This window comes from Acomys minous (assembly GCF_964271855.1).
Source record: "Acomys minous genome assembly, chromosome: 3".
In the NCBI taxonomy this organism is placed as follows: Eukaryota; Metazoa; Chordata; class Mammalia; order Rodentia; family Muridae; genus Acomys; species Acomys minous.
Window position 1 is genome coordinate 54,939,112 of NC_140485.1, and position 19,537 is coordinate 54,958,648.

The 19,537-nt window shown below is 49.9% G+C and overlaps 1 protein-coding gene across 3 annotated transcripts in view; it reads right to left on the reverse strand.

The window, feature by feature from the left end:
• Window positions 1–19,537, reverse strand: part of LRP4 (LDL receptor related protein 4) — a 56,760-nt gene that overhangs the window by 29,766 nt on the left and 7,457 nt on the right. For all 3 annotated transcript variants that reach the window (XR_014778069.1, XM_084775951.1, XM_084775950.1), the window contains exons 2-16: window positions 12,789–12,935; window positions 10,633–10,749; window positions 10,275–10,388; window positions 9,913–10,029; window positions 9,064–9,192; window positions 8,723–8,842; window positions 8,249–8,374; window positions 7,145–7,270; window positions 6,798–6,932; window positions 6,116–6,241; window positions 5,584–5,814; window positions 4,530–4,686; window positions 2,955–3,172; window positions 2,620–2,796; window positions 2,123–2,245 (exon numbers count right to left, since the gene is read on the reverse strand). Coding sequence is in view for 2 of the 3 variants with exons in the window: in XM_084775951.1 (XP_084632077.1) it covers window positions 2,123–2,245; window positions 2,620–2,796; window positions 2,955–3,172; window positions 4,530–4,686; window positions 5,584–5,814; window positions 6,116–6,241; window positions 6,798–6,932; window positions 7,145–7,270; window positions 8,249–8,374; window positions 8,723–8,842; window positions 9,064–9,192; window positions 9,913–10,029; window positions 10,275–10,388; window positions 10,633–10,749; window positions 12,789–12,935 (2,163 nt within the window). In the remaining variant the exon portion in view is untranslated. The remainder of the gene's footprint in view (window positions 1–2,122; window positions 2,246–2,619; window positions 2,797–2,954; window positions 3,173–4,529; window positions 4,687–5,583; window positions 5,815–6,115; window positions 6,242–6,797; window positions 6,933–7,144; window positions 7,271–8,248; window positions 8,375–8,722; window positions 8,843–9,063; window positions 9,193–9,912; window positions 10,030–10,274; window positions 10,389–10,632; window positions 10,750–12,788; window positions 12,936–19,537) is intronic.

The window sequence follows — 19,537 nt, forward strand, 5'->3', positions numbered from 1 at the left end:
GAACCTGTTCGGGGCTCAATGGCCGTGTTCCAGAACTGAGCTTAGGCCTGCTCCACAGAGGGAGCTTTGGCTACTACTCTCCATAGCAGGTTTTCTGTCCTCTGGGCCTCCTCTGGCTTGTCTGAATGCTTTTTCAGAAGAGTTGGCTTTTGCTGTGTGCAAATGCTCAATTCCCAGACGACTCAGGCCCCTATATAAAACAGGGCGGGACTTCATATAACCTGGGCGCATCCTATATACTCTAGTCTCTGGATTATATCTGGAATCCAAGATATAATCCTGGATTATTTTTATTTGTAAGAGTGTTTTGCCTGGTGCATGTATGTGTACCACGTGTGTGCCTAGTGCTCTTGGGGGCCAGAAAATGTCACCAGATCCCCTGGAACCAGAGTTACAGGCAGTTGTGAGCCACCATCTGGGAAATGGGAACTGAATCTGGGTCCTCGGAAAAAGCAGCTGAGCCAACTCCCCAGCGCCTACAATGTATCCTTTAGAGAAAACTGACCAAAACATCGGAGGCAGGGCTACCAGGACGGCTCACTTGCCATCACACCTAATGATCGGAGTTCACTGTCTGGGACCCACATGGTAGAAGAAGAGAGCTCTCCCAAGTTGTCCTCTGACCCCATGTGCACACACATCCATGCAGTGCATCTTTTAAAAGGGTGATGCATCTTCAGTACAGACACAGCTTTAAAATTTCAATCCACAGTAGATTAAATCCACAGGCAAGAAACCCACGGCTATGAAAACCTGACTATGTGTTTCTCTATCCAGAAAGGAGCTTCTGGCTAACTTTACCAAATCTCTTGTCCAAGCTTTGGTAAATCTTTGGGAGAAGATGCCTGGCAGCATCTTGTGTCTCACTAAAATAACAGGAGTGACTGGGCATAAAAGCGTGTATGGGAGCCCGGGCAGTCGGACGCACGCCTTTAATCCCAGCACGTGGGAGGCAGAGGCAAGTGGATCTCTGAGTTCAAGGATAGCCTGGTCTACAGAGTAAGTTCCAGGACAGCCAAGGCTACACTGAGAAATCCTGTCTCAAACAAAACAAAACAAAACAAAACAAAACACCAAAACAAATAAACAAAAGAATGTACAGGAAAAACACAATGTATGAAACTAGTTCTCGGTGTGGATTTGAGTGAAACCTAATGTTTTTCCTAATGGCCCTCTGGAAAGGGCCGGAGAGCCTGACTTTTGTCTGTGTGTGTCTGTATGGTGTGCGGAATTGCATATGGCTGTATGTGAACACTGGGCAGCTTCTTCTACAGCTCTTCACCTTATTATTTATTTACTTTGAGACAAGCTCTCTCATCGAACCCAAACCTCACTGAATGGCCAGCCTGGCTGGCCTGCGAGCCTCAGGGATCTGCCCATCACCACACCCACCCAGCTCTGGGTTTACAGATAAACACCATCACAGCTGGCTTTACATGCGTGCCAGGGATTTGAACTCAGCACGGCAGGCACTTTACCAACTGAGCCATCTCATCTCCCTAGCCTCAACAATCTGGTTCTCATTAGATTTGAAAGAGCCAATGGATTACACAGCAGTAGGGGTACATAAGGAATTATCGTTGCTCCTGTTGGCCAAGCCCTATGTCTGACCAACTCCTCGAGGGACTAGCCTTAGGGAAAAAGAAAAAGTCAACTGTGTGCTGAGATGTCTAGGGCTGACTTTGCAAGGTAAAATTGCCTTGCAAGAGTTACAAGGAACGCAACCTAGAGATCCTGGGGGAAACCAGGAAATCCTGTCATCTTTCACTTGTTGGTCACAGAGCACCATCCAGCATCCTAATTCTTCTCTGTTCTAGCAACACAAAATCTTCTGTAGGTCAGGCCAAAGGTACAGAGGTTGGAAGTCATTACCCCACTTTCTAGAATAGCTGGACCTTCTTTCTGACTAGACAGAAGGCATCCTGCCTGGTGAAGTGAAAGCTAAGCCCCATTGCAGGTGTTTTATACCCTTAGCGGTGCCACTAAGCCTCCAGCTACCACTGCCTAGTCTCAGTCCTCAGCGCCCCGCACCACCCAAGTAAGCCCTCCAACTCCTCTTCCTGTTCCTCCTAGGCACCTCACAAGGCACCTCCACTGAGGCTAGGACCCCAAACCCACTTACTCTGGGCGCAGGCGTGGCTGTTGATCTTGCGGAAGCCAGTGGGGCAGGCGCAGGTGTAGTTCTGACCACTGGGTAGACACAGGTGAGTGCAACCTCCATTGTTGTCCCCACAGCGGTTTTTCCCTGCTCGAAGAGCCCAGAGGAAGATGATCAGGAAACACTAAAAGTTTACGAAGGTGGACCCCCACCAGGTCAAGGGATGGAGGGCCGAGCTCTCTTCAGATAAGAACTGTCTCATTAATTTTGACATGTGATCCGGATGTGACCGCGAGTGTGAGGTTTTGAATTATATGGAAAGAGTAAAGCCACCAGGGCCGGTGTTTGTACCACCCGAAATGTCCAGCAGAGGGAGCTACTAGCCCATGTCAATGCCAGCTCTGGCCCTTCCTGACTAGAATTAGTATTATCCCTGACAAGTACAAAGAGGATTCTGGAGAGGTACCGGCATCCACATCACCGGTAGTAAATCTAGCTCCATTGATGAAGTTTCTTTTTACCTGCAGGCTGGCGCTGGGGGTGCAAGGTATGAATGTCCATGGGGAAGTGGAGCTTGTTGCGAATGATCTCCTGGTTCTTCCCGGTAAACTTGTTGGCACTATTGATGCTCTTGGTGTGCCAGTCTGTCCAATACAAGCTGTCTTCAAACACTGTGATGGCAAAGGGATGTGGGAGGCCTGGAGACAGTCCAAAAAGACCTTAGTCCAGACATGGCCTGCCATGGCCCCTGAGCCCAGACCTGGCAGCTACACAAATCTCACCCTCTGCCAAGGCTCCTGGGGGCAGGATTGGGGAAGAAGTAGGGAGATGAAAGAGAGCACATCAAAGACCTCACCCTGGCTAATGACAGCCTTGCGGTGACTTCCATCTAGATTGGCCCTCTCGATGACGTGGTGCTTAGCATCCACCCAGTACATGCGGCGTCCAGCATAGTCGATGGTGAGGCCGTTGGGCCAGAAAAGATGAGTGTCGGCAATGATGCGACGTCCGGAGCCATCCATGCTGGAGGCCTCGATGCGGGGGGTGTTGCCCCAGTCTGTCCAATAAATGGTTCTAGGAAGAAAGGATAGTAAGAGAGGGGCAGTGGAGGGCAGGTGAGTAGCAACTAGGATAAAATCCAGAGAAGGCTTTACACACCGATTCCACCTGTATGCCTGGAAGGCATTGTACTTATTTATTATCTATTTCTTCCTTCCTTCTTTTCATTTCAAGGTCTTACTATCTAACCTTGGCTAGCCTGGTACTTACTATGTAGACCAGGCTGGCCTCAAACTCAGAGATTCACCTGTTTCACTGAGTATGGGGGCACAACCATGCCCAGCTTTGAAAGGTGCTTTTTTTTTTAAATTTACTTAATTTTGAATGCTCCCACCCACCCCCCCCTCAAATGTTTGAAGACTGAACCCAAAGAATTAAACCCAGAACCTAATGCTAGGCAACTGTTCTACCACTGAGCTGTACCACCAGCTCCATAGAATAATTTTTTAAATATCTTTTTAAATATCTGGATTTAAATGTCTTGAGATAGCATTTATCTAATATATATATATATATATATATATATATATATATATATATGAGTATCTGCTGTGGAAAAGCATAGTTGGCACTAGAAATAGAGCAGAAGATGAAACAGATGACAATCCTAGCACCTGTGAGGTTGACACGCTGTTCCTTCTCTTCTGCTGCCTTCTGTGTTTTATGCCCCCCTCTCCCACACACCGTACTTCTCAAACAATTGACATATAATTGCAGGATTACAAGGCATCCCCTCAATAGGTGGCATGGAATGTGCATAAGCCAGAGGCTAAGAATTTCCATTTTAAGAGATTTGTCTATTAATTTTAAAAATTATTTCAAATTAATGATATTAATTAGCTCAACTACTAGGTGCTTTAAATTAATAATAATTTTTAATTAGCTCCACTCTGTGGACTAATAAAAAACACTAAACAGTTCAAACTTACCTAATTTGTAAATTTTATTCCATTTAAAATGCTTCATTGTTTTATCTTAGGACATCTATAAAAGCAGTTGTGTTTGCTTGTCTATCTATTTAGATCAGGGTCTCAGGACCCCAGGCTGATCCCCTACTGTGCATATGCATCTTCGTATGTATAGCTGCACATATTACATATATGTGTGTGTGTGTATATATACATATATATATGGAGAGAGGGAGAGAGAGAGAAACTTTTGATTGTTTTTGATTTGCCAAATAAATGAAGAGAGCACAGAGACATTATCTATCCCATGACTGCACATCCATGGCCCCTTACTACAGAGCCAGGACACAAGGCCACCTGTGTACAGAGCTCAAGTTGTCAACATCACTCTGAGGATGGTTCTCAAAGTCTGGCCCAGGAATCCCGAGGACAATCTCTTCCGGCTGCAGGAGAGACCTACTCACCCCTCCATGGGGTGCAGGGCAATGGCTCTGGGCTTCTCCAGGTTCTGCCACAGCAACACCTTCCGGTGGGCCCCATCCAGATTAGCCACCTCAATCCTCGATGTCCCTGAGTCAGTCCAGTAGAGCTTGTCATGGACCCAATCCACAGCCAGGCCTCCTGGTGAGAAAAGGCAGTGGGGTGGGGCGGTTAGGGATTCACCCTAGGCAATTCTGTGTCCTGGAAACAAGAGCAAACTCTTACCAAAAGCCGCTTCTGGGGCCAGGACCTTGTAACTACTTTAGACGCACCAGCTATTTAGTCATCCAGGCAGTTGACCAGGGCCATGCATTTCTTCCTCATATAGCTGAGGATGGCCCACTACTAAGTTTTAACTCCAGCCTTGGATACGAACTTCCAAGTCACTTAACCTGCTTGTAGGATAGCTTGAGGTCACCGAATTAGCTATTGCTTTTTGTTTGTTGAGATGGGACGGGGTGGGGGCTGGGGGTTTGGGGGAGCTGGGGGGCTGAGGGGGTTGTCTCATTATCTCAGCCTGGCCTTAAACTGGACATGTATTTAGGAATGACCTTGAACTACTGATCTTTCTGCTTCTACCTCTTCAGTGTTGGGATTACAGGCGTCACCACATCAGGCTTTCGCACGCCTTTAATCCCAGCACTCAGGGAGGCAGAGGCAGGTGGATCGCTGTGAGTTCAAGGCCAGCCTGGTCTACAAAGCGAGTCCAGGACAGCCAAGGCTAACACAGAGAGACCCTGTCTTGAAAAAACAAACAAACAAACAAACAAACAAACAAATAAACAAAACCACATCAGGCTTATGCAGTGCCGAGGGACCTAACCTGGGGCTTTATGCATTCACGCTAAGCAAGCATTCTCCCAACTGAGCAACACCTTCAACTCTACAGTGGGTTTCTCTATCAGAGTCCCACCCAAGGTTTCACTGGAAGAGAAATTTTGCTTTGTGCAGTTTGCAAATGCCGGCTTGTCCCTTCCCTTCCCCCTGCTTTTTGTCCATGTTGGCCCCGGCTCTCCTCGCAGGGTCTTGTTTTCCTACCTGGGCTCTCGAGCCCAGTAGACACCACCTCCTCTACACTGCTGCCGTTGAGGTTGGCACGGAGGATGCGGTCCAGGGTGACATCAGACCAGAAGACCAGCTCCCGCCGGTGATGAAAGTCGAGGGCGATGGCGTTCTCCAAGTTGTTGAGCAGCAGCGTGTATTCGGAGCGGTGCGGGAGCACCTGCCGGATGTCGATACGATTGGCAAACAGGAGCACAGGCTCTGGCCCTGGACACGGCATAGAAACAGGACCCCACTGGGCTTCAGAGCCACGTAGCCATCAGCACGCGCAGCCTCGGGCCCTCAGCTGATAGCTGGGGCCCTTTGCCCACAAGAGCATGTGCCAAGCTGCAGACATCTCTATACTATAAAAGCAAGCGTCCTCTCCAACTCTAACCCAAACACCTTTTACTTGGGGGCCAGGTTGCAACTTGCAGAAGTAAACCTACCTCTTAGCAAATCCCTCGGTCCTAGAGCCCCTGGCTTTTCTCTGTTCAGCCCACCCAGCCTAAGCGCCAACACTCCTTACCCAGAGCCTTGCAGCTGCGCCGGTCGGGCCGTAGCTCATAGCCCGCTTCACACCAGCACTGGAAAGCCCCTTCGCTGTTTGTGCAGCCCTGGCTGCAGTACCCTTCCTCGGCGCATTCGTTCACATCTGTGAATACCAGGCACGGTCAGGAAGCCTGCCTACTGCCATCTTCCCACTCCAACTCACTCCTAAGCTACCTAGTTTGCTTTCCTGGTCACATCACCGTATCCTCACCTGCTGCCTCAGCCTGGTGGGAAACTGTGTAACAAGTGCTTTAGGGATTTGAGGTCGTGTAGACCTGAGTTCAAACACCACCTCGGCTGCTTACTAGCTGTGTGGCTTTGGGTAAGTTGCTTACCTACTCTCTGCATTTCCATTTCCATGTCCCACTTCCTAGGGCTAGTGCAATGACGAAACAAGGTCGTGCTCATCCAATATACGTCACACAGCTTCTTTTATTTATTTATTTTTTTTTGAGACAGGGTTTCTCTGTGTAGCCTTGGCTGTCCTGGACTCGCTTTGTAGACCAGGCTGGCCTCGAACTCACAGCGATCTGCCTGCCTCTGCTTCCCGAGTGCTGGGACGAAAGGCGTGCGCCACCACCGCCCAGCTCCACACAGCTTCTTGTACGCTGCTCCCATCCAGCACCCTGACTTCTCCCCAATGCAGGCCCCCAGCTCACCCTGGCATGTCCTCCCGTCCTCTGTGAGCCGGTAGCCTGTGTGGCAGGTACACTGCACTGCCCCTCGCACCATCTGACACTTCTGGGCACAGCCGCCGTTGTTAACATTGCAGTTCTCCTCACCCGTCCGGGGCCCTGTGCCAGCCAAGCACAGAGTTGGGAGCGGAGCCCAGAATCCACCCCCCCACCCCACCCCACCCCCCCTCCAGCCAACTTGGCATTCCACCTGGACCACGAAGAACAGCTCCCAAAAGCTGAGAGAGTCCCAAGGGAGGCCTCCCTTTGAACCCTATGGGTGGGGTTCGGCCACAAACCACGGGCCAGGCCCACACACTAGAGACACTCACGACAGTTCTGCTGTGGGCTTTCGTCACTGTTGTCCCCGCAGTCGTTGACCCCATTGCATAGCTTCCTCTGCCCAATACAACGCCCATTCCAGCACAGGAACTGGTCAGAGGCGCACTGGGGGCTTCCTAGAAAGAGCGGGGGAGGAGGGGAGAGTCGGGTCACAGGAGGGCAGGGCTTGAGTCCACAAGGGACAGGAGCCTGTCATTTTCTAGGGTAAAACGGAGCCAGATGAGAGTCAAGGTGGGAGGGTTGGGGTCCGAGGCAGGAAATAGCTCAGACAAGGCTGGTGGAGTGTCTGAGTCTGTTTTCTCCCTGGGATTCCACAATGGATGAGTGATTGGAACATCATACCCTTATACTCAGGACCAGGTTTAGCGGGGGTGGGGGGGGGGCGGGGGGGTGGGGGGGGTAGGGGGCACACACAGAGAGACTGCCAGTCCTTCACACAGAGGGGAAGTAGGCACAAGGGCTGCTGTCTGGAAAGCAGCCCTTCCTCCCAAGGCCAGAGTGAAAGTGAGAATTTGAGCATCTCCTAAGGCTCACGGCCTCGACTTTGCCTTCAAGAGCGTGGACCCAGGTCAACAGTGCACCCGCATGTGTGTGGATGTGTGGTGCGCGCATGGATGTATATGTGCATGAAGAGGCCAGAGGCCAATATCTGGTAACTCCCTCTGTTGTTAATTCTCTGTCGTATTGCCTTCAGATAAGGGTTCTCACTGAATCAGGAGCCAGCTGTTTTGGCAAGGCTGGCCGGCTAATGAGCTTCTGGGATCTGACTCTTCTACCTCCCGGTGCTGCTATTATAGGCACTCATAGCTGTGCCTCACTTTTTAGCTTGGGTACCAGGGGTCTGAACTTGGGTTCTTGTGCTTGCTTACTTAGCAAGTGCTTTTATACACTGAGCTATCACCCCTACTCCTGCACCTAGATTTGACCCCCGCTGGGGGTCATGGGACGGGCATGGAAGGCCCAGGCCACTGAGGAACAGGATTGAAGCATCACCTCTGGCCAGCTGAGACAACAGTGCCAATGCTCTCTTTTCTCCTGTGCCTCCCACTCCCAACATTAGCCTAGGGACTGTGGATGCTCCTGGGAGACTCTACCTGTGTTCTCACAGTTTTCTTCATCACTGTTGTCTGCACAGTCATCCTCCCCATCACAGCGCCAGGACAGACGGACACAGCGGCCTGATTGGCAGCGAAACTGTTCAGCTGTGCACATGGAGGTGGCTGGACAAAGCAAAGGCCCAGTTAAAGGCTTGTCCTCTCACTCAACCTGACCCTCAACGCTGCCACCCAAAGTACCCAGGCCACTCTTCTTAACAGTGGTGTCACAGAAGGTATTTTCTTATGAATCAGGTGGCCCTTCCCTCAGAGCACTGTCACCTGCTGGAAAACTGCCGTGTGTCTATAAATCTCCAGACTACGAGACAACCCGTATCCCTTTGAATCTATTGCCTCTATACAGTGTACAACCTACACAACTGTATGGTTGTTTAACGTCTTCACACTTTATCTGCCCCCCCCCAAACCCTTCTCCTTAATTCCCCACTGCCTCTGATGCTCTCCCCGACTCACTGCAGTTGCGTTCATCAGACTGGTCATCACAGTCTGCGTCGCCGTCACAGCGCCAGCCTGCGTTGATGCACAGGCCACTGTCGCACATGAATTCCCCAGCGCGGCAGGGCTGGTGGGACGCTGGGGGAAACAAAGACCTTCTGTCTCTGGCCAGCCTGTGCACACAGTGCCTTATGGAAGAGCAGAGAGTCCCATCGCCTGCCCATCCCCACACTCGCGCTCCTCCCTAAGGACACTGTGGAATCCGGACACTGCTTCCCTCAGCGCCTGCCCCAGCTGGCACCTGTGCCCTGCTACCTCCAGCCTGCCTGCCCCTCCTCCTAGCCAGCCAGAGCACTCACAGCAGTCAGACTCGTCCGACCAGTCTCCGCAGTCGTCATCTCCGTCACAGTGGTAGATGTCAAGGATGCAGCGGCCATAGGCACACTGGAACTCCTCCAGATTGCAAGGAGGAGAGGGTACGGCTGAGGCTGGAAGGGAAAGCAGCCCTCAGACCCCAGTGACTAGGGACAGGGGGGGGTCTGACTCCTCCTAGGGGCAAGCTGCACAGGCAAGGTGTCTTCCTCAAAAAAAAAAATGCTGCACCTAGGTTTCTTTTGTGGTGGTACTACAGACTTCTACACGCTGATGCATCTGAAGAAGTCGACCCTGGATACGTGCCACTACCTTAGCCCAGGACTCATGTACCTCAGGCTGGCCTCAAACTTGATTCCTAGCAGCCGAGTGCAGAGGCGCACACCTGTTATCTCATCACTCAGGAAGGCAGAGGCAGGTGTGGATCTCTGTGAGTTCAAGGCCAGCCTGGTCTACAAAGCGAGTCCAGGACAGCCAAGGCTACACAGAGAAACCCCGTCTCAAAAAACTAACAAAACAAAACAAAAACCTTGATCCATAACCAAAGAGAACCTCAAAATCTTGACCCTTCGGCCTCCACATCCTGCGTGCTAGGATTACATACAGGTCTATACCACTCTGCCCGCCTGCTTTGTGCAGTGCTCAGCATAGAAACCAGGGCGTTGAGCTTGCTAGGCAAGCATGCATGTGAGTTACACGCCCAAATCCCCAGCATCGCTCTTTTGGGACACATACTCCATTGCCCGCACGTAACCCTTTCAGCCAACCCTTATCCAGGAGATGGAGCCCTTAGTCATTGGTCCCAACCCAGCAGCCTCACGGGCAGGGCCACTCACGGCAGCTCTCCTCATCAGAGCCGTCTTTGCAGTCTGTGTCACCATCGCAGTACCAGTGCTCAGCAATGCAGCTCCCGTCACTGCAGCGGAATTCCTTGTCTGAGCACTTGCGCATATCTAGGGATGCAATGAGACGGGAGCCCCATAGAATCTTCTCTCACCATCCTCCTTGGGTTCCAGGGTAGGGGGAGGTCCGTATTCCTGACAGTATAGACTGCTATGCCGGCCTGCCTGCTTGCCTTCTCTCTGCTGCACCAGATCCCTGCAGCAGTTTCAGGTCAGGTAGCAAAGGGCCTTTGCTGCTATTCCCTCCCCTAGGCGTTCTTACTCTGGATCCCTTCCTCTCTCAGAGCACCACTCACCACACTGTTCATCACTGTTGTCACCACAGTCGTTGTCACCATCACAGTGCCACAGACTCCGGATGCAGTAGCCGTTCTGGCAGGGGAACTCATCCTCCTCACACTCCCGGGGGGCTGTGGGCACACATGAGTCAGGCTGCTGTGGGCAGAGAGCACAGGTGCCTGCAAGACCCTTAGTAAAGCCTTCCGGGGCTACCCCCAGGACTCCTGAGGAGGTGACCACCTCTTGTGGGCTTAGCTGACCAAGAGAGGAGGGAAAAGGACAGAACAAAAGCTGAAGACCCAAGGCCTCAAATGGACCAGGGGCATCATTTTCTGACAGAAAATTCTTTCACGCCTGGCCCCTTCCAACACTCACGACAGTCCTGCTCGTCAGAGTCATCTTCACAGTCATTGTCCCCATCACACACCCAGGATCGGCGGATGCACTTGCCGTTGTCACAGTGGAAGTCCAGAGGGGAACAGGTGGGCAGCACTGGCGCCAAGAGAAGGAAAAAGTGAGCCAGGCAGGCGGGCTGCACTGGGCCAGAAATCCTTTCCCAGCAGCCGGGCTCCAGACCCAGTGTCCTCACCACTCCCAGCCCCAGCCCCACCCACTCCCACCCCCCCTCCCCCGGGTATAGAGGCCCTAAGAAACTGCAGCTGGGAAGAAAGAGCAGCAGAAGGGAATTTGGGGGGCGGGGCAGCAGAAAAACCCTGACTCTATGACCTCTATGACACCGAGGAAATGGTAAGAGAGAAAAGGGATGAGGGTGGGGGGCCATGGTTGTAACTCGGCTGGTAGAATGTTGCCTACCACACATGGTCCTCAGCACCTCCTAAATCTAGGTGTGGAGGTGAACACGTGTAATTCCAGCACTTGGGAGGTAGAGGCAGGAAGAGTGAAACGTAAAGGACATCCTCAGCTGCGTGTCAACTTTGAGGCCAGCCTGAGCTATATGAGACTCTGCCTCAAAAGACACCGGAGGGTTGGCCCATCCAGAAGTCACTGCTTGTCAAGATGAGTGAGTCACCTGGCCCCCTCAAAGCGGCAGCGTCTTTGACTACAGGGGATAAGTACTTTCGGCTCACAGAGAGCTTTTGAGATAATGCATGTGAAAGCGCTGCATGAAAGGGAAGCGTTTATTATTATCATAATTAGCTGAGCTGCTTAAGGTTAATGAGGTCCAGGTAGTAGCTTCATTCCCATTAGACTAATTAGTCACCATCGTAGATGCTGCGGGCCAGACATGTACCCCAAAATCCAGACAACCGGCATAATAGTGAGATTTATAGATATCCAAGGCAGGACATCCTGGCCCATTGTCCATGATTATGCAGGAGGAAAGGCAAGTTTAAATAGAATGTAAGGTGTTTTTGTTTTCGTTTTCCCGGTGTGGGGAGGGGGTTGAATCTAGACCCTCAGGCATGCACAGCAAGTAGCTCCACTACTGAGCCACAGCCTCCGTCAGTCCTTTATGTGTGTGTGTGTGTGTGTGTGTGTGTGTGTTATACATATACTTACCCACGCAGATATATGCATGGGTGTCAACATCAGGTGTCCTCATCAATAGCTTTCTACCGTATTTGTAAAGTTTCTTATTATTGGGAGAGGGCGCGAGAACCACAGTGCGGGTGGGATCCCAGCGAGAGATGAAAGAACAACTCTCTAGAGTCAGTTCAGCCCATGTGGGGATCAAATAATCATCAGGCTTGGTGGTAAACACCTTTACCTGCTAAACACCCTCACCAGCCAATCAAATAGAGGACTTCTTGCCTGGCATGGTGGCGCACGCCTGTAATCCCAGCACTTAGGGAGGCAGAGGCAGGCAGGTTTCTGTGAGATCAAGGGCAGCCTGGTCTACAAAGTGAGTCCAGGACAGCCAAAGCTACACAGAGAAACCCTGTCTTGAAAAAACCAAAAATAATTTTAAAAAAAGATTTCTTACAGAGCTTATCTTATTTAATATTTGTGATTATGCAGATTAAAATAAGAAACATAAAATAATCTCCATCTATGTATCCCACATTAAAAATTTTTTAAAGTATGCATGCATCATACATACAGAATTCACAAATTTATGGCTTCAAGCTTATTTTCTTCTATACCTTTTCCAATTTTCTCTTTTTTTCTTTTTTCCTTTTATTCTTAATTTTCAAATTAATTCATTAATTTGTTTATTGAGACAGGGTTTCTCTGTATAGCCCCAGGTGTCCTGGAACTCACTTTATAGACCAGGCCGGCCTTGAACTTGAGAGCTCTGCCTGCCTGTGCCTCCCAAGTGCTTCGACTGAAGGTGTGAGCCACCACGCCTGGCCCTTTTCCAGCTCTTCAAAATGTGTTGTACTGGGCTTAATAGGCATGGACTACCCAAAAGAAATATGAGTGGTGAAAGGTAGCCACGTGAAGAAGTCACGTCTGTCTTCACATCTGTCACCCTTGCAGGAGTCCGACGTTAAGCCGGGACACAGAGTGGGCACAGAACACTCCTTGGTTCGTCTTTTACCACCTCCCGACCCTGGGATGCTACTTACTACATCCATCCTCATCACTGTGGTCCCCGCAGTCATTGTCTCCGTCACACTGCCACTGGGCTGGGATGCAGGTACACTCACCGAGGGCACTCACTGCACACGTGAAGTGGCTCCGGCCACAAGCACACTCCAGGTTGCTGGCTATGCCTGGGCAGAAAGAAGAGGAAGCAGAGGACCTCAACGCCTGCCCACCCAAAGCCTGTAGGGGTGGGGAGGAGAGAAGCCACAGTGACAGGGCAAGGGAGATGTGACAATAATGTGATCGTCATTTTCTTCCTCCGCCAGGGCACATATGGTCCCAAAGACACCTTCAGACTTTGGGTTCACAGGCATCTTTACACAGCATCTGAAGGCCAGGAGACAAATAAAGCCACCAAGGGGTGATGTGCTTAGAAGGGGAGTGGGGGGCAGACGGATACCACTAAGACCCCCCTACATGCTTCCTTCCAAAACTAGTTTGAGAAATGGATACACCTGCCCCCCATCTTGAACCCCAAACAGTGAAAACAGAACGCGGTGCCTCTTGATGTCAAGGACTCCACCTGGGGAGTCACAAAGGCGTTTGTGAGTCCTGCCATCGCATTTACTTCTGAGGAGGGTAGCAAGCGCAAGCCACCTCAGGACAGAGTAACTGGGTGCAGTCAGTGTTCCCGGTCAGTGCCTTCCGGTCCGTGAGACAGACCATCGCCTGGAGGAAGGCTGGCAGACGCAGCCCCTCCCCCAACCCCAGCCCCTTGCAGCTGGGCTTCCCTATTGAGCATCAAGCTATCTGCCTGGCCAAGTCCCATGACTGGCTGCTGTGCCCCCTCCCCAGAGTACCCAGCAGGATGCCCTGGGATGGCGTGTGAATGGCTCAGTGCCCCCGCTCCAGCCTCTGCCGGAACAAAGGGTTCTTCCAGGGTCACTCTTCCCCGCTCAGATTATTCATCTAACCCGCTGAGCTGCGGCAGCTGTGGAAGGAGGGGGCCTGCCCGGTTGCTCATCTCTTCCTCGCATTTGCTGGTCTTGCCCTCAGGCTGAGCTGGGACAGGGAAGGAGTCCGCTCTGCATGGTTGCTCCTGATCCTTTACCATCCACCTCTACTTCTCTCCCAGTCTCCCTGCTTCTTTCCCAAAGGTGTGAGATTAAGGCGGAGCTTCCTAACCTCAGCGGATGCATGAACAGATGATGGCCAGTCAGCCTTTGGCATCTATGAGCCTTCCGATCTACAGGCAAAAAAATGTGTATTTCTGGAGTGAGGGGCCACAGATCCCTACCAGGTTCGCAACTAAGGCCTGACCCTCCCTCAACTGTAAGAGAGCTAGCTACCCCCAGGAAACACACAGAACTTCCTGCAGAAGGCAAGTAGAGTCCTTTCAGAGGGATAACAGCTGTGCACGCCTCGTAGGAAGCCTCACTACAAGCTCAGCGTCCCTGTCTTTCTACAAATGCAGACCAGAGGGTTCTTCCCCAGAGAAACTCAGAAGACCCAGTTGCCAGGGCAGTTGCCCAGTGGCCTCCTCCTTCCTGTTCCTAGAGCACTGAAGAGCCAGGGCACCTCTCACTAAGACCTTAGGCAGTAGAGCCTAAGGAATACTGGCTTGGTACAGTACAAGCACTTCTTTAGAGAACCCTGAATTCCGTTTAGCAGCATGGAATATTCCATGCAAGGATCCCCTTGGCACACAGCTCTCCTTCTCGGAGAAGCCACTAGTAAGTTTCAGCAGAGGTAGAGGAATAGATTTATCCTTTAGGGGATCTGTGATGCTCCAGGCAGCTGGTGAGTAGAACCAGGGGATGCAGGTAAGCATCTCAACAGTGTGCAAGATGCTCCCTGTGCCTGTTAACTGGCCCACAAGTCAACAGTGGTGGAGAAACATTGATGGTACCATATGGCAAGTAACAGAGCTAGATCTGGAGGGAGATGCAGAAAGGAAAGATAGGAAGAAAGGACAAAACAGAAGGACACAAAGGAAAAAAATGTTAGATCTGGAGCAGACAAGCCGACCTTGGATTCCACCAATCAGGTGCATGATCTTGTGTTTTGTTTTGTTTTTCCCTTAATTTATTTATTTTTATTCTATGTGCATTGGTGTTTTGCCTGCATGTGTGTCTCTGGGAGGGTGTCAGATCTTGGAGTTACAGGCAGTTGTGAGCTGCCATGTGGGTGCTGGGAATTGAACTCAGGTCCTTTGGAAGAGCAATCAGTGCTCTTAACCGATGAGCCATCTCTCCATACCCCCTTCTCCCCCCTTAAGTAGTATTGGGATCAAACCCACTAAGCCACACCCAGACCTGGTTTTACTTTTTATTTTGATAGAAAGTTCAGGGTTTCACTAAGTTGCTGGCTTGGAACTTATTCTGTAAGGCCTTAACCTGGACAGCCTTCTGCTTTGCCATCCTGAGTAGCTGGGACCAACAGGCTGCATGGCCAGGCTAAGCTGAGTTTCTTAATGTGTTACACAGCAGAAAAATAAAATAAAAGTCATAATTAGATAAGAGAACAAACATGGAATAAAACCATGACACAGTAAAAAAAAAAAGATCATTAAATAGATATGGGCATTCATACAGGAAACAGAAACATTATAATCCAAAAGGCCTTGTTATGGGATTTGTTGAATACCAGGAATGGGCAAGCAGGATGAGCAGTATCTTGGCAACCATGCCAGGGGAACAAGGACAGGGGGCTGATGAGATAGCTCAGTGGTTAAAAGCGCTGGCTGCTCTTCTAGACGTCCTGGGTTCAATTCCCAGCACCCCATGGCTCACAGCCATTATGTGGCTCCAATTCTAGGGGAATCTGACACACTCCTCCCCAACCCCTTCTGACCCTCTTGGGCACTGCACACAGGCGTTCATGCCTGCAGGCAAAATATTCATACACATGAAATCAAATCAAAACAAACAAACAAACAAACAAAAAACAAAACCAAAAAAGTACAGAGAGCAAAGAAGCCATCACCCCTTTTCCAGCGCCCCACCCCTGCGTTTGGCTGAGTGCAGCACAAGTTCTCGTTTCCGGCTGCTGGCTGCTGGAACAAAGCTTTGGGTCAGTTGGCCATGGAGTTGCAGGTGGCTAAAGACACACAACTTCCTGCATGTCAGAGAAATGGCTGAAATCAGAGCTGCGGTGAAGTCCAGGCAGCCGCCCCCTCCCCCCACAGTCGGTCAAACTCTTGACTTGGGCATTCATACAGGAAGCAGACACATTATACGCCAAAAGGCAGACTTCTGGACAACTGCTTCCCTTTCAGAATCCCCAAGGATGGAATTCTGTCTTTTCACTCAAATCCTGGCTGTGATCACGAAGGGCAGCTTTTAACCCCTTTTGCAAAAGAGAATGGCGAAGCAAAGAAAGGAAACAAACGGTTAGACACAGCCTTCCGTTCAAGTGTTGAGTCGGAACAGTCGGCCATGCTCCTTAAAGGGCGTTTGCCAGCAACACTGCAGGTCTCCTGGAAGCCAGGGCCTTCGGCAACAGCCCTTCCATCTTACGCACTTTTAACAAGGAACAGGTCTTTCTGCCCCAGGTGTTCATGATCTCTCATGGATTCTTGGGATCCATGTTAAGATGCTTATAGAACCCTCTTTTTTTTTTTTTTTGAGACAGGGTGTTACTATGCAGCTCTGATTGGCTTGGAACTTGCTGGGTAGACCAGGCTGACCTCAAACTCACAGAGCTCTGCCAGCCTCTGCCTAGCAAGTGCTGGCATTTTATTAAAGCTGTGCACCTCCACATCTGGCTTCATAGAAGCTTTTTGAGACGTTCACCAACATCTCACCATCTACATCTCAGCCCCCTCAACCCAGCTACCTTAGCCATCTCTCAGGGCTTTCTTTGGAAGGGGAGAAGGCAAACACTCAGTGAGGGTACCAGTTAGACCCTCTACCATCCCAGACAGCAGAGAGGTCACATTTTTGAGAAGTTAGTTAATCAGAAGTCTCTGTTTGTGCATCCATAAAAAGGAGATGAAAGCAATCCTATATCAAAGAGTTTGGAAGTGGTTCTCCTGCCTCTACCTCTTAAGTGCTGGGATTAGCGGTGTGTACCACTGTGTCTGGAGTATGGGGCGCTGGGATTGGATCCAGGGCTTCATGGATGCTAGCTAGCCGTTTACCAACTGAACTGCATCCCTAGCACCTCCTCCTCCCTTCTCTTTTCTTTTTTCTGGAGTGATGGCGAACGAACCGAAGGCTTCCAACATGTTAAATATACACGCCGCTGCTGAGCCCCACCCCTTACACCTGCTCATTCTATAAGATGCCAAAGCCTTCTTTTCCTGTCCACTGGCAGGAGTGATGGGGCTACACACCTTATTTAATGACAACGAGCTATTTGAAAGTCTGTAACTACATCGGGAGTGAGGGGCAACTCGACTGATTTCAGCTCCTGAGGTTACATGCGCAGTAACAACACGCTTCAGGGGACATCCATGTGGCAAACAAAACAGGCTAAGTTGAAAGGAATAGCAGCAACAAATGGCCACATGGAAATGGACCCAACAAATCCCATCTACCCAGAGTCTGGAGAGAGACCTGTAGATCTAGTGTTCAGGAGGGTACAGCTTGCCTAGCAAACATTAATACTAGTAGCAGTAATCACCATCGTTGTCATTGTCACCGTCATCACCAAAGAGCTAAGCAGTAGGCAGTTGGCAGCAGGAGGTCCCTGCTGAGCTGCAAGTCCCTGCCCGTTGCCCCTTTGTATGGCCCCCTTACTAGACCTAAGCTTCGTGGATATTGAAATCGTGTGCCAGACAAGTTCTTATGCCCATATTCACCGTGCGTGTTCAGTACCGGACGGACAGACGGACAGTACACGTTTGTCGAATGAATGAGCAATGCATGCTTGAGTCCTGCGGGAGACATCGAAGGAGCCTATCTAACCAGTACTCGAGAGAACTTCCTCTTCCTCTTTTCCTGGGCACTTCCTGGTTCTATTCAGGTGATGTTCACTCCTTCCAGAGCTTCTTTCCTCACTTTGTCTCAGGCTGTGGAACTGCCATGTCCTGACTAGACAGATTTCTATCCAATGGCTAGCCTTATTGGTCTGATTCCTTGGTGACCCTCTCAAAAGGGACACACCAGGTACACGATTACAGGTCCAATTACAGGTCCAGAGAGTTCAGGCATCTTTTCCCCCTCACTTTTAAAAGTAGAAAATAAATTATTTTGAAAAATGCTTGTTTATTGAGTGTGTGTGTGTGTGTGTGTGTGTGTGTGTGTGTGTGTGTGTGTGTGTACCTGTGTGTGGGTGCTGAGGAGGCAAAAGGAGGGCATTGGCTCTTCTGGAACTAGAGTCACCAACAGTTGTGAGTGCTGGGAATTGAACCTGGGTCTTTGGCAAGAACAGTAAATATTCTTAATCTCTGAGCCATGTCTCCAGCCCCATAAAGTAAAATGTAATATTCAGCACCTAAAGTTATGAAGCAGAAATATACCAAGTTAAGACCTTGGAAACAATACTTCCAAGACTGCAAATCCTGTTCCTTCTGGTTCTGAGCAGCTCGTCTATTTATAATTTAGATTTTCATCAGAAAAAAATGGAACAAAACTCATACCACACATGGATGTTTTAAGAAATACGTAGTCTCTGAGAGGTGCTTGGCACACTGTGTAATTTTTTTGTTTTTTAAGACAGGGTCTTAAACTTGTGATTCCCCCTGCCTCAGCCTTCCAAATAATAGGATTAGAGGTGACACCACCACACTTGGCTCTGGTACATGCTAAGTGTCAATAAGTGATAGCCCTGATGTATATAGCTGATGTATATAGGTCAGTGGTAGAGTGAGTGCTTAGCACACTCAGGGTTCTGGATTTACTCCCTAGTCTCCATACAAATAAGTAATGAAAACAGAGGTAGCAAGATCCTTTGTGTCCGAGATGCTGGGACCAGGAATTTAAATTCAGAACATGGCTGCTATATCAAGAGATCACATCCAAAGACCTTCTAGGTCTGTGTGATCTGGCTGGAATACAAACACGCCTTTAGTCCAGGAGACAGAGTCAAACAGATCTGAGTTCAAGGGCAGCCTGGTATTACAGAGCAAGTTTTAGGTAAAGAAAAGCTTAGGTCCAGGTGTGGTGGTACAGACTTTAATCCCGAACAGTAAAGGTAAAGTTAGTTTGTAGAAGGAAGCACCCATGTTTGAAGGTGATGTCTAATTGAGGATCCGCCCAACTCTCACATAAAAGGAGAGGAAAGGGAAGCTACTTGAGGGAGCAGCACAGAGACTATGGATAAAGGGGGCAGTTTTACCAGGACAGTAACAGAGAGACAACCCAGGTGAAGACCAAATGCGCCAGAGAATGAGAAGGAGCCAGAAGATTAGAGGAGATTTCTGAGTTAGCTTGAAGCCAAGCAATTCAGAGGCCAAGAGAGAAGCCAGATTGAATAAGTCAGCTGGGAGAGGAGTTTGAGCCAGAACAGCTGAGTTGAACCAGCAGCCCAGAGCTCAGAAAGAACAAGAAAGAATGAGCTTATTAAGCAGTAAGTCTCAGAGGCTGAAAACATTCTAGGCTTTTACATTGTATGGAGGCTAGAAGCTTCCAAAACTAGGCCTAGGCCAGCAGACAGAGGCAGTAAGCCTCCAAGACAATAATTGAAGCAGGCGAATAAAAGTTCTTTTTACACTGGACAATAAAGTGAGATCCTGACCCTTAAAATTAAACATAAGAGGGATCGGGCAATGAATCAGCCAGGTCAGTGCTTGCTAACCAAGCATGAGTTGGGGTCCCTAGCACTCACAGTAAAAGCCAGGTACACG